General features: G+C 32.4%; 1 protein-coding gene and 1 long non-coding RNA gene across 2 annotated transcripts; one reads left to right on the forward strand and one right to left on the reverse strand.

Annotated features, from left to right (window-relative positions):
- The first annotated feature begins 3,215 nt into the window (after positions 1–3,215).
- LOC142631498 (ethylene-responsive transcription factor ERF114) lies at positions 3,216–5,255 on the forward strand. Its single transcript, XM_075805667.1, has 2 exons — positions 3,216–3,839; positions 4,503–5,255. The coding sequence occupies exons 1-2, from the start codon at positions 3,701–3,703 to the stop codon at positions 5,069–5,071; spliced, it is 708 nt and encodes a 235-aa protein (XP_075661782.1). The 5' UTR covers positions 3,216–3,700; the 3' UTR covers positions 5,072–5,255.
- Positions 4,355–7,233, reverse strand: LOC142631499 (uncharacterized). The gene is made up of 3 exons (XR_012843613.1): positions 7,119–7,233; positions 6,166–6,222; positions 4,355–5,039 (listed from the first exon to the last, which is right to left on the reverse strand). It is a non-coding gene; the product is annotated as an uncharacterized LOC142631499 (long non-coding RNA).
- Positions 7,234–14,943: the final 7,710 nt, after the last annotated feature.

Raw genomic sequence — 14,943 nt, forward strand, 5'->3', positions numbered from 1 at the left:
CTTACTTTTCATCATTAACATAATATGAAATTTTTGTGTCATACTATAAGATTTTTGTTGTGACATTGTCTTGTTAAACATTTAGATAATATTATTTAGTTTTTGCTAAAATTAGTTTGATTTGATAGGATAAATTTATTTATAATTTCAAGTATATTTTTAATATTGAAACATATTATTTTATTTGAAAAAATGGTAATAGTTATAAGGAAAATTAACAAAAAATAAAGTTTTGCGGTGTAAGGCAGGGCTTCGCGGGGCCTTAAGGGGCAGGGATGGGGTAAGAAATTTTCCTCGTCATGCGGGGCGGGGTGGGAATGGGGCAAGAAAAATCTATACGGGGCGGGGGCGAAAATCCCATCCTTCGGCCCTGCCCCGCCCCATTGCCATCCCTAGATACCGTACTTTATCGGCCAGTAAATATCGTACCGGCTAGTGCACTGGTACAGGTACCCCTCTGTTTCATACTGAAAAATATACCGGCTGTATCGGATGCATACCAACCATACTGGCAAAATTCGGCCATGGCAAACGCGTACCAACCGTATCGGGCCAAAACACTCCAAGACACTTTTTTTTTTTTTTGTTGAAATTTTGACAAATTTTCAAGGGTAATATGGTAATTGTGCAAAACCTAATTCTAACCCTAAGTCCCAGCCATATAGCCCTCTTTCTTTCTTTCTTTCTTTCACGCTCTCTTTCAGCTGCTCTGTGTCTCTCATCTCTTGGCTTCTCTGTCTTTCACTTTGCTCTGTCTCTCACTCTGCTCTGTCTTGGCTTCTCATTCTGCTATGTCTCGACTTCTCATTCTCTGTCTCGGGTCTCGGCTTCTCACTCTCAGGTAAAATTTTGCCTTAATTAAATTTGAAAATCGTTATCATTGTATGATATAAGTTTTGCATAAGGTTTTAGAATTTGACATTTTTATATGAGTATCTTGCCATTGTTCCATCATGTCATTCTTCAGAATTCCTTGATGCAAAACATAGAATTTATTTATTTTCTTTTTCAGCTTTGTTGCTTTTTTTTTTTAGTTTCTATACTCTGAAATTCGTGTTTTTTTAAAAAAAATTAATTTTGGTTTTCTTTCATTTATTATAAAGGGGGCTGTTTCTTTCCTTGGAGAGACAATTTTACAGGTTCATTACGAAATGCAATTTTAGCATTATGTTTATTTAATTCCACTAAAGAAAAATGAGACCAATTTATACTTGTCGTGCATCTATAACTTTTCTCTAATGATGAATTGCCTCAAGCAAAGTTGTTCCTTTGTGTTGTAATTCCTATGCTTCTTGGGGCAGAAGAATAGTGGATAATCTTGTAAACATGGTTCTAGAGATTTTGTGTGTGTGTGTGTGTGTGTGTGTGTGTATAATATATATAAAATAGGGGTAAACCCAAAACGGTACACCGGTATTGGCCGGTACCTGAAATATATCGTACCGTTGACCAAATTTTTACAGCCTCCGGTACGGTATTAACTTCCTTGAGATGAATGTAGTAAAGAAACATCGAGGAAGACAAAGATTGCTCTTAATATACCATAAGAATAAAAAACCATAGCCACAAGAAGGTGACTTTGATACCAATTTAAATATTAGCATTGATACACCATGTTAAATATGCTAGTATGGATGCGAAAACAAAAGCATAAAGTGTAGAGCACAATAACACACGAGGGTTACGTGATTCAGTATAATGACCTACATCCACAAAGGAAACCCTAAAAAGCTACATCAATAATATATTAGAGTGTAGTATAAATCCTGTGTTAGAATGAACTATAACATTTGTATATATTGTAGACTAAATCCTAGACTAATAGACTTCTAGTACAAAAGAGAAAACTTGGCTTGTATACACAGTAGAATTAGGCTTGAATTTATACTAATGAGCTAATATATTTCTAATAAACTCATTATAGATCTAGATAATGAAAAATTATTGAGTGAACGCTGATGTAATTGGAACTTGACTTAATTTAAGCTAAAGACAAATTCGATGTTTCTTAAATGTAATTTTATTAAGAAATATATAACATGAAAGTGTAAAATGAAGAAAATACTTCTTACTTTTTTGTTCAAATTACTGCTATTGTGTATGCATAGCCGCCTTGAGAATTGTCACAATGTACTCTTTATGTTCTTTGTGCACACTTGTTATGTCAAACTGCGGAGAGATCAATGCATGGTACCTATCTACATTTTAACTCACTTACATCTCCATATTTTCTTCACTAGTAACGACACAGTTGATAGATATTGATGTTGTGGAGGCATTTATTATCAAAAATACCAATGACGAAAAATTAAATTTGGGTGATTATAGATGAAACACATCCACACTTTGATTGTGTGAAATTGCCATGATGTTATAGGTTTAAATGTTTGTGTTCACACCCAACGAACAAACAAGAGGAGGGACAAAATATGTGTAGACATGGAGGCCATAACTCCCTCAATTTTTTTTCTTAAAAAAAATAGTATATATAGATATATATGATATTAAAACTTCAAACTTAAAAAATTAGGCTTAGCACCTCATAATTAATATTGTACACATAATTAGATAATAAAAAATATAATTATTCATGATTTGTAGATTAACATGTAATCTATTAAAATATTTGAATTTTTTATGCATATATAAATATTGTCAAAATTAGACTTCTCAATAAAATAGAAAATATAAGGAATTTTAGTACAAAATTGAGTGTATAATCAATTATAAATTATTTTCAACTTTCATTTTGTTAGTTTAGTTGCAACGTATAAACAGTTTTTTTTTTTGTTTATATTAAATAGATGTTAGTTTGAATTTTACATGTAATAATTTAAATTGAAATCTTACTATATTTGTTACTCTCTCTGTTCCAATTTGTTTGTCATGTTAGAAAAGTCAAACTTTTTAAGAAAATATCATTTATTGTTTTGTCTACCTTATATAAATATATAAGTTTACAAAATTACCTTTAAATAAATTTATCTGTTTTTTTTTTTTAAATAGTTATTCTTAATGAGGCAACTGAAAAGGTGCCTCATTTAGATTGATTTTTTTAAATATATGTAATTAGTTTTCTTTTCTAAAAGTTTTGAAAAAAAAAAAAGTAAAGATATAATAAGAATATTAGTAAATTAATCATTTTTATTTTTAAAAATAAAACAACATGTTGAAACATCTCATAATAGAATAAAGAAAAAATCTACTGAAAAAGATAGGAGTAGTATTTTGGAACGGTGATTATTCTTCTAGATGAGATCGGAGCGTTCGGTTACGAGAGAGACAAGAACAAAAACAAAGAAAGTCAAAAGTTAGACCGAACTCTTTTTCCACTCTCTCAAACTTCACGCCAAGAAGCTAACCTTCGGGTATAAAAATTCTCTGTAGAGTAAACCCTATCTTTCTAGTCTTCGATCTTGTTTCTTCTCCTCTTCCTTCTTTCCATCTTCTGCTACATATTTTGTTCATCAAATCACATCTTCTTTTGTTGATTTAGCACCCGCATCAACGTAACAAGTATAGCCCTAGTGAAATTTATATTATCTGCATGATTTAGCACAACAAACACAACAAGCAAGGCATCATCAAGCTGAAAGTGCTGGATCGGCAACATGGGAAGAGGCCCTTTCCTTCCAACGAAGCGGAAGAGAAGGAGGAGGATCATATATTTCCTGTCTACTCAGCTCGAGCCCAACAAGATATGTCTGCCATGGTCTCAGCCCTAGCTCAAGTTATTAGCAACAGCGACCAAAACCCAGTTCAAGTGCATGGAAATTCGATAATCACATCCCAGTCTGGAACAACGGAACAACATCAGTCTCAACCTGCTGTAGATCAAGGTATCGAACATAAATAACAAGCTTTTTTGCGTTATGAAAATCACTTTTCATTCATATTTTGTTGTACTAATAATGGATGATGACAATAGTATATATTTGAGCATATGTTCATCGATCCATGTTGCATTCACAATCACAGACTGAAAAATTATTAGGGTTGAATACAGTGCAAGTTCATGTGCTCCTATTTTCCATGTTTAATTTTTTTACAGCATCAGTTTTCATTTATTTAATGGTTGATTCCCAAACCCCTACCCCTAATTGAACAATATTGAGTCGACCCAAGTGCTTTAATGCTCTTGGCTGTGAAAGGATTGATGCAAGTATTATCATTAACTGACTCTCCTAGCTATATGTTTCTCGTGCATACCTACCTCCCTCTTACTTGTTCATCGATCCATGTTGCATTTCACTTTATTTTTTTCCAATGAAATATTTCTTTTCTTTTTTTGACTAGTGTAAAGTCTTTTTTTCTTTAGATTAGGTTTTCTTTCGGAAGAATTAGATAATACCACTAAGATACAAGACTTATAAGTTTCTCAATTTTAACGGTAAATATTACAAGTCCTTTTTAATTGATGCATAGTCATCAATATCCTCTCATAAATTTCATGTCTAGACTTTCTCTATTTTATGCGGTAAAACAAAAACATTTCTGTGAAGGGAACACAAGGAGAAGACACTATAGAGGAGTAAGGCAGAGACCATGGGGAAAATGGGCGGCAGAAATTCGAGACCCATATAAGGCCGCCAGAGTTTGGCTTGGCACTTTTGAAACAGCTGAGTCTGCGGCACTTGCTTATGATGAAGCAGCTCTCAGATTCAAAGGAAGCAAAGCTAAGCTTAACTTCCCGGAAAGAGTTCAAGGGACAAGCGAAACTGGTTACTTTACAACTGGTTTGGGGACTGAACAAGTTCCTAACCCGACTCTTCATCATGCTCCTCATCAAGCTCTTTCTCAACAAACATATCCCAATATGTTTCAATATGCACAACTTCTTCAGACTGGAGATAGTAACTTACATTATGTTAATGTGCCAAGTCTCTATGGGCAAGAAGGATTTGCATCACAAACTTCATCATCTACTACATCTTCATCTTCATCTTCATCTCCCATACCAACTCAACAACAGCAACAATATCAACAACAAGAGCTTCTAAGATTTCCAACGCACTTTGGAGGTGGTTCTTCTACTACTTCTAATCCTCGTAAAAACAAGAAAGACTTTTGAGACCAATAATTCAAAGGACATATATACATATATAAGGTAAAACTAAACGATTTGGAATTATATATGTTATACCTTTTTCCCACCTTTCTAAATTCTTGCTTATGAAACTTTCTTCTATTTATGAGTTATCAAGAAGTGTTTTATCGGTGGATTCTAGTTAATTCAACTGGTAAATCTTTTGATAGTTGTATAAGAAATCTGAGGTTCAATCCTCGCCTACATCAAAAACTAATTGATGTCTTGGTCTGATAATAAAGAATTATCATTAATTAGGAACAAATGTGCATTTCAATAAACATTTTCATTAATACTTGGATAGTTCCTAGATTTGTATACAGTCGAATTTAACTAGTCTGTTAAAAATTCATAACCAATCCCAAATTTTAGGAACCAAGAGTCAATTATTTCCAAGGACTCAATTATTCTTATTACCATATTCTCTAGATTTGAACCACTAAGAAAAATGAATCATTCAGCAGAAGTGATACTGGCGATTCTTGTGTAGTTGGTGGAGCTGAAGCTGTAAACTCTGTACTTAGAATAAATTCTCCATATTTCATGCATGTAGAAAACATTCAATCATGTGGAAGTGTTAATCTCCCAATAAGTGTGGTGTGAGGGCTAGAGCCTTTTCCAACTTTATTAGGGATACTTTAGTAATAGGAAAATACCTTTTCACATTCGTTCACGTTTACTTTTCACATTTAGTTCACATTTACTTTTCACTTGAGGATGTGAAAAAAGTTATGTAAGAGAATAAATACCTTTAGTAATAACCCCGGCCCCCAAACACAACATTATGGTATGCTTACAGCAATACAAGAATCATATTTTGAGTATATGGGTTTCTATGGTGATAATTAACAACCTGTAGCCTCTGCCGATATATGAACCTAGTTGATGAATAACAAGTTGGCCAACCTCAATTGGCAATATGTGGTGGATGCTTTCTAAATAAAATGGATTGGTTGTATCTTGTAATATGAACTTTTTGAAATGGATCGAGGACTCCATTTTACAGCTCTAACATTTTATTTCTAATATCTATAGGTGTACAAAATATCACGTTATTTAAAATTTTAAATTGTATATACCTTGAGATTTGTAAGGCCTGTTCCTTCGTATATCAAAAGTGTTCGACCATGGTAAACCTACAGGAAAAGTAGTTAAAATAAATAAAGAAAGCAAAACAAGTTGTTTTTCTGGTTTAGTTAATTAAGCATGGCTCAATTGCTATGCCAGGGGTCTCTAAGTGATGGGTAGGGGAAGTGATCAAATATACAAGCCAGGCAAGAAAAATTAGCTAAGATAGGTAGTCTTGCTCAGAAACTTCTGGTGCTATAATTTTCCAAAAAGCAGGCCGTACTGCTACGGTGTAATTAAAGTGCTTGAAAGCATGCGATGGCAGACAACATGTGTTATGTTTTTTTTGATAATCAGACAACATGTGTTATAGCACAGCATGAAATACAATTTATGTTCACACGAAAATATATAGTACGATATATTCTATCTGATCGATGCTGGGGCAAACATAAACAATTGTGTCAATAAGTCATGATACGGGTGTTAGTTAGGGATGGAAATGAAGCGGGATGAGATGTAAATGGGTGTTTCAACCTTGTAGTGTTCCCTTTTGGGGTGGAATTGGGACAAGTTGAATGTATTTTGTTATTTGGTCTTAACATTAATAAAATAGAGATCAAAGAGAAATAAGATGGAAATCATTGTATGAGTAAGTTATGATGTGATGGTTGGTTAGGAATGAGAATGGAGCAAGATGGGTCCAGTCAGGGGTGTTCTACTCCCCTTTTAAGGCGGAAACGGACATGCTGAAACTATTTTGTTTTTTTACTTCAATATTAATAAAGTAGAAATAAAAGAAAAATAGAGTGGATAATAAAAGAATGCTAAGAGAGAAAAAAATAAATATTTGGAAAATGATAATAGAATATATCAAAAAAAAAATTAAATTATAAATAGGATATGCATGCATGTGTATATACATGTGGGTGTGGGCCAAACAAAACACATCTTCATTTCATACCTCTTTGTAAAGTGGAAAAAGTCTGCTCAGAATAAGGTGGGTGATTTTTGTCATCCCTTTATGCAAAGCACACGAGGTGTAATTAATTCCATTCCATAGCTCATCTCTTAGAATCTGAAACCACCCTTTGGGTTGCCATTTATAGATTGAAGCGAAGGTTAGATTTGGTACATTAATTAGATAGTTCCTTGTAGACTTGATGTCTCTCTTATTTTATTTTTTCTAGAACCTAGAATGTATAATAAGGCCAAGTCGTTGAGGAGGCTCATTGGTTGACAATCACATAAGATATTGGTATAAAAGAAAATCTGAAACTAGTAGAGTGAGGACAATTGAATTGAGGATTGGTCAGGGAATTCGGCTGTTAAATGACATAGTTGACTTCAAAACGCAAAACGGTGGTCGGTGGGCCTTGATATTGCTACCTGTTTGCGCAATTGGCCGGTCTTACTCTCTGGTCAGTCAGCTCTCACTTCCGACCTTGACTGGATAAAACAACACAATACGGCAAATAATTTTTTTTTCTTTCTTGGAATGTCAAATTTAAATATGTAAGGCTTCTTTATCCTTTTAAAAATCAAGTTTTTTTTTTTTTTTTTTGGATCAAATTTAATTTATCAATGTGTGGTCTAAAGAGTGCGTTTTGTTTTTGAGAAACAAATACACATATAGCGGGAGTTTGAATACCGCTGAAATCCAACCATGTTTGTGTCTGCGTTTTAAACAGTGAGACCCGCAAGTACAAAATTTGACAAAATTAATTTTAAAATTGGGTCTCACGGTACTATTCACACATTTAAAAATTATTTTGCTACAGTGTTTTCAGTTTTCAGCAATAAGCGGTATCTAAACAGACCCATAAAGGAAATGAAATAAAATTCTAATACAAAAACACACCATAAACTATACTCAAAAGTAGTGGTAACTTTTAAAAAAAAAATTGGTAGAATATGTTTAAAGAATTGCACTTTGGTTACTTTTAATTTATAACTTTTAATATATTAAGATTATAGTGAGGTTGTTGTATATATCTTTTATTTTTTATTTTTCAAAGAATGTGATTTAAACATATAATTTTATAATGATTTTGAGTTGTTTTTATAATGAAATTAAATCTTAGATGGGTAAAGTGCTTGATTAGAAAATTGAATTCGACCTAAAGCAGATGTAGGTAAAATGTAATTGTCTTCATTTAAAGTTTTCAAACCCAAGTATGACTTTTTTAATTACTAAATTTGATCTTGGTTGCTTAAATAATAACATTGCAACCGAATAATGTCTAATTAAACCTCTTCGTGTTTCACTTTTGCTCAAAGTGTATCAAGGTTCTCAAGGACTCATTTCTAATTTTGCCTATAATTTTATTATCCTTTCTGGCATCATTACTTTAACAATATACTAGTCGCTAATCCGTGCGATGCACGGGATAATTAACAAATGTTAGATAATTTCAGGCATTTATTACCTCTAGCTTCTTCTTTTTTGTATTTACTCCATTTGTATTTTGCATAGAAGTCTCAACCATGCTGCCACAATCCATATATATATATATATATATATATATATATATAAAATAAAAACATTATTAAGTTATGTTCATATATTTCCTTGCAGAAAAATGTATAGCATATCTAACTTCATAGGATCTATACACTGCTAAATATTCTAAACCTTACCACTATATATTTTTCTATAGCCTTATCCACCAAAAACCACACTCCAAATAACCCGAATTCCTTCCATACACTTACAAATTAACTACAAAAACAATTCAGAAGTATGAAACGACAAATAACAAATCAACTATTTATACCTAGGTTTTCTATTTCCTAATTGGATAACAAAATACCAAATACCGAAAATAATACACTACGAAATACTCACACACAAAAAAGAAAGTCCAAAAACTCTCCAGTCGCCTCCCCTCCATCGACTTCTCTCATGTTGCATATGAGGACTGAATTTTTCAACTGACCCTTGCTTGATAAACCAATTAAAATCTCAACTTGATAATAAAAATAGTCAAAGCTGACATTGAAGACCCTCTCAAACTTGAATAAGAGGCTAAGTATTACCTATGATGCTAAATACTTTGTACCACAAATTTCACGGGAGCTAAACAAAGACTAAAATTAAAGAAAAGCACAAAAAAAAAAAAAAGATAAGATATTAAGAAAATGACCTCTATGCATATATTTCAATGCACATAACATCTGATAGAGAAAAAAACTGATGATGTTCATGGGTCAAGTCATCATTAGCTTTAATCACTTGGTGAAGATCAAACGCCGTTAGCTCAAAGACAACGTAAATGCATGTCTTTGAACTCCCTCTTTGATGGTGGCAACATGATGTGCTTAATTTCAACAATATTAGGATGCCGTAAAAGCCTGAGCAACTTGACGTCACACAAGATTCGTATGAACTAAAATATTGTTATAGAATTCTCAAAAAGAGAGAAATAAAGAACTGCATGTTTTAAATGTAAATATATATATATATATATATAGATAATGATTTTATATTATATATTTGTTGAAATTTTTGTTATAAAATTTTAGTTGAAGTAGAATTTTCAAGCTCTTGAAACATATATTTTATAGAGTTTTACTTAAACTAAACTATTGTAATACTGATAAGATAATTACATATTGAAGAAAAATAATAAATATATAAGATATAAAACCTGAAATAAAAAGAAAAAGAAAATAGTGGTGATGTGGAAAATTGTGAGAGTTTCAGAGGTTTCGGTTTTATATATATAATACATCTTAGAGTTTGAACCATGATTTCAATTTAAATCTTTAAATTTCAATTGTAATTATGGTATCATATAGTTGCAAAATTAGTCTAATTTAAATTCTCTCAATTAGTTTTAGTTAACTAAAAATAATGGAAGTCCAATGAAGATATGTGCACCCCATTTACAATGTGCCCCCAAACTATTACTATGCATGATTGACATCCTAATATAAATAAATGTATCGATGTGCCCCCGCAATCTAAATTGCAAGAAAAAAATTGGGTGTAATCACAGAAATAATCTCATCGATTACAATGAAAAAACACATTTTCAGCCTAATTTAACTCTCAATTTTGACAGTAAGGTGTATATTGATACGATTCTTTCAAATTAAGAATTGTGTAAAGTGATCGTTTGGAAGGTACATTGTAAAAGAAGTGAAAGTTTATGAAAAAATGCAATTTGCATATTCATTAAATTTTTGTTAGCTATCAGGATTTTGTATGCACAAATGAAACTTTTTGCAAACCCCAAGGGGTTGGTCTAATGGTTTCTAATACCTCGTGAGATTCTCATGGGTTCAAAACTTCTACCTAGCATCTTGGTGGCACCCCTTAAAGATTCATTTTAATAATTACTTAATATAATCCTTCCTGATAATACTCTTTAAATTTTCTCATATTACTTTTAAATTTTAATTGATAATGATATTTTTTTTTTTTTTTAAAAAAAAAGATTGTATCGACTTCAAAAATATGAGGTTGACATTATGCAATGAAACTTTAAAGTATAATTTGAAACTAAGATCAAACTCTGGGATTTTTCATGAGAATATTTCAAAATTATAAGCAGGAAATACAATGTCGTCTTGGACTGACACGTTTTATGCATTTTTTGGTGAGAATCCTAATGTAGAAGGGTAAAGAGAGCTGATGTGATTGCAAAGATGCCTAACATTCTCAGTTTTCCCTTGGCTTTGATAATTGATAATGACTGGTCAAAAGAAAAATGATTAATTGCTTTTCTTAATTCGTAGAACCATCTAAAGCCACTGAAAAAATAATAATAATAATAAGTAACGCGTGAGGCATGTTTTAGTTGGTACAAGACAAATTGTGCCTTGTCAGCAAAGAAAATCTATTATTTTTATTTTTTTAATACAAGAAAATCATTATTATAGCAAGAAGACTTTGTATTGAACTCTTTTAATAGTATGAACACTAATTTATACTCCTCCAAGACCAAAATGGAATGCAGTGAAATTAATATTATGATGAATGCGACGTTAGCATGAATTATTGTTGAGTTCATATTCACTTAACATTACTGTACAATATCACTTTAACTTGCTTTGTCCACTCTCGTCCAATGGGAATAAACCATAAAGCGCAAAGGCTGCTGAACCTTTTTTTTCTTTTTCTTTTTCTTTTTTGGCTTACAACAAAGTGAGGTAGGGGATGGTTTGAATCTAAGCTCTCTCTATGGAAGAAAAAAAGAAATAGGTAATGACACTTTTTTTTTTTTTTTGTTGAGAAAAGGTAATAACACATAACAATAAGGTTCTTAACAATAACAAAATCAAACTTTAGTCTCAAAATTTTTTAGGTCAATTATGAAACTAATTATAATTGATCATTTGTATTCTTTGAAATGCAATACATAACTAACAAGGAAAATTCTATTGTATATATGTTATATGTAGTGAATCCATTCATAATAAATTCAAGAAATTTTATGTAGATAAATAAGCAACGGCAAACCGGATTTTTTTTTTTTTTTTTGTGGTTGTTTTTAATTTAGAAGTAAACTATAAACAAAATTCAGTATATAGGGTGAATTTAACAACATTTTTAAGCTTTAACTTTTATGTAGAACTTTTTAAAACCTCACTTTTTCTCATCTTTTCTTACTTTTTCTCAACAAAAAAACTAAATGAATTATTTTCAAATAAACTAATTGAGGGTGCGTTTAGCAAAAATAATTTTTGCCAACTTATTTTTCTATTCAGCTTATTTTTGTTATTATTAATAGATCTCACTGCACTTTTTAGTACTATTCATAAATTTCACTGTATTAGTTCAATTAACTTTACTTTTAGTAAAAAATGTTCAATTTCAGTAAAATAAGTAGTTATCAAACAGAATTAGTAATATTAAGCACAAAAACGGACCACAAAGTCCTTAAACCTAAAAAATTAATAAGACGCTGCATGTTTAGTTGAAAAAGTAAAGGGGAGTAGAATGGGAATGCTATAAAAACCTCGTATTAATGAAGGCAGCCAAGCCGTGTAGCGATCACTAGCTGGTAGATAGATTAGCTAGGACCGGTTTGACTCTTTGCCTTAATCTCCACGCAACGCAAGTGTGAAGTGTTGGATAAGTATAGGTTGTTCGGCTAATTATGACTTCGGCGCCGACTTTGGACAAAAGCTTTTGTCGGGGGCTGAGAGCATCTCCCAGTGTCAAACTTTTCGGCAAATGGGTATTCTCCCTTTGCTTCCTCAACACAACAATCAGATGCTTGCCTGGTTTGTTAATACTTTTAATATGAATCCACGTTCTCTCTTTGCTGCTGCCGCTGCTCCCAACTTTTCTTCCTTTTTCTTTTTTTTAAGCATAAAACAACGATTATTATTATTAGTTTCATTATTTAATTATTGGAGAGAGACCCTTCATTTCAATTCACACATCCATTACAAAAATAATTGATGTCTGTATCTTCCTATACGTGGTCACACTCACACCCACCTATAAAGATCTCTTCTTTAAAAAGTACAATGACTAATTTAAGTAGAGAAATTATTAAGACTACGATTTTTACCATAATTTTTGTCATAATCACAGGTTACAATTCCCATACTTACGGCTTGTCATGTTTGATAAATTGAGGTGGGAATCGTTGATGGGAAACTAATAAATAAATAAAAGAATTGAAAGTAAAACCTTGAAGCCAATCCATCAACCCAACTGACCCAAAAGAAAAAACAAAAACGAAAGAATGAAAGATGTGGTCCCCTATATGCGGAGAAAAGGACAAATCAATCCCAAAGCCACAGGCTACCCAGGTCCACTCAATCATGTTCACTCTCCGCGTTATGCCCATACTCTCAAGTCTCAACCCCAAGTCAAGGGCCCAATAAAAACTAGTAAAACTTTGGTCATCACCGTCAGGAAGATCAAAACAAACCCCCTTATTCGATTCACATTAATTGCAAATACACACAAGGAGATAGTATTATTATTATTATTATGAACAAGATAGGTATTTTATTCATTCATTCATTCAAATGAGAGAGAAAAATATGTTATAACTTGACATAACGATATGCTGGGTGAGAGCTTGACTTAATTACTCTTCGAACCACAAGAAGGAGAGCAAAACTGCAAACACTGCTACCAACTACATTACAAAGTCAGCAATCAGCAGCCCGCCTACCAAACAGGAGAGCAGAACTGCAAACGAATTGAAATTGCCACTACAACTACATTACAAACCAATTAGCAGCCTGATAACATCAAAACAGATGCTGCTAGCTTCCAAAAACAAAAACCAAAAAATTACCTACCCAGCTTTCTGTTTTTTAACTCTTTTTCTTGGTCAACAACCACCACCATCTCACATAATGACATAATTCCTAGTAGACTTCAGTATATCAACCTCATAATGACACCTTGCTTTCCTAAGCCATCTGTAAATAATGGTAAATGGTAAAGAGTTGCAAATCAAGCTTTCTCGCACATTCAACTCTTGAAACCCCCTTCCTTCATCTTGTTTATCACCCAATGCAATTCATCATATCCCAAATGCCAACACTGGTCTTACATAAAGACACCTTACCACATCCTTCAAGCAAAAGAGCATTCAAGAGATATAAAAACATTTTACTCATATTATTATATCCTTTACAAGCAGCCAACATATAAATACATGCTTGGAATATGACTTGTACCAAAATCAACCTCCACCAGCTACTAACTATCTAGATGGCTAGTTGTTTTGCTAAGAGCATCCGCATTCATTTTTCTTAATTCTATTCTATTTTACCATCAAAAATCCACTTTATCAATTATACAATACCATTTTTCAAAACACCCAACATCAAGACTTTTATTTTTCTATCCTACTCATTAAAATAATATATTTTTGCAATAAAATATATTTTTTGCTGTTTTGTTTTTTCTCAACTTTATCCTCTTCCAGAATCATCCCACCTCTTCAGACTCTTCCTCCATCATCAACCCAACTCCTCCACACAACTCCTCCATCATCATTCATCCATATCAACCCAGATCGGCGAAACTGATAAAAAAAAACCATCACACCGATCACAACAGAACAGCCACCACAACGCCGATCATGTACCAGCAAACCCAGAAAAAAAAAAAAAAAAAAAAAAAAAAAAAAAAAACCACCGTCAAACCAAAACCCATCGGAACCAGCAACGCCGATCACATACCAACAAACCCAGGAAAAAAAAAAAAAAAACCATCGTCAATCCAAAACCCATCGAAGCCAGTAACGCCGATCACAACACCGATCACATACCGAGCAAACCAAAATCCATTATCAAACCAAAACCCATCGGAACAATATTTTCCATGAAGAAGAGAGAGCAGGAAGAAGAGAGAGTAGAAAGAAAGAGAGAAAGATAGAAATAAAGAAAGAAGAGAGAGCAGGTTCTGTGGAAAGAAGACACGGACCGAATAAAAAAATAATTTTTTTTTTTTTATACCATTGAGCTACAGTGCGATTCTACATTTAGAATCGCACTGTAGCTCAATGGTATTTTTTTTTTTACCATTATTGTATTTTACAACTTTCATTGTAGACGTTTTTTGGGCTCAATTGTAAAAAAGTTTGGAATTTGGCATGCATTTGAGATTTCCCACATTCAATGCTGATGCTCTAATAAATACATGTAAATTATCGATGATTGGGATAATGGGATTTAAGGATATCAAAAACCAAAACATTTGGAAGAATGCTAGGTTGCACACAGCAAATCTTGAAGAGTATAAACTATCTTCCTTTGAGAGTATGGCTCCAATGCTTTAAACTGTTCTGCTACCTATCATGGCATTG

Source organism: Castanea sativa, chromosome 4, assembly GCF_040712315.1.
Source record: "Castanea sativa cultivar Marrone di Chiusa Pesio chromosome 4, ASM4071231v1".
Lineage (NCBI taxonomy): Eukaryota > Viridiplantae > Streptophyta > Magnoliopsida > Fagales > Fagaceae > Castanea > Castanea sativa.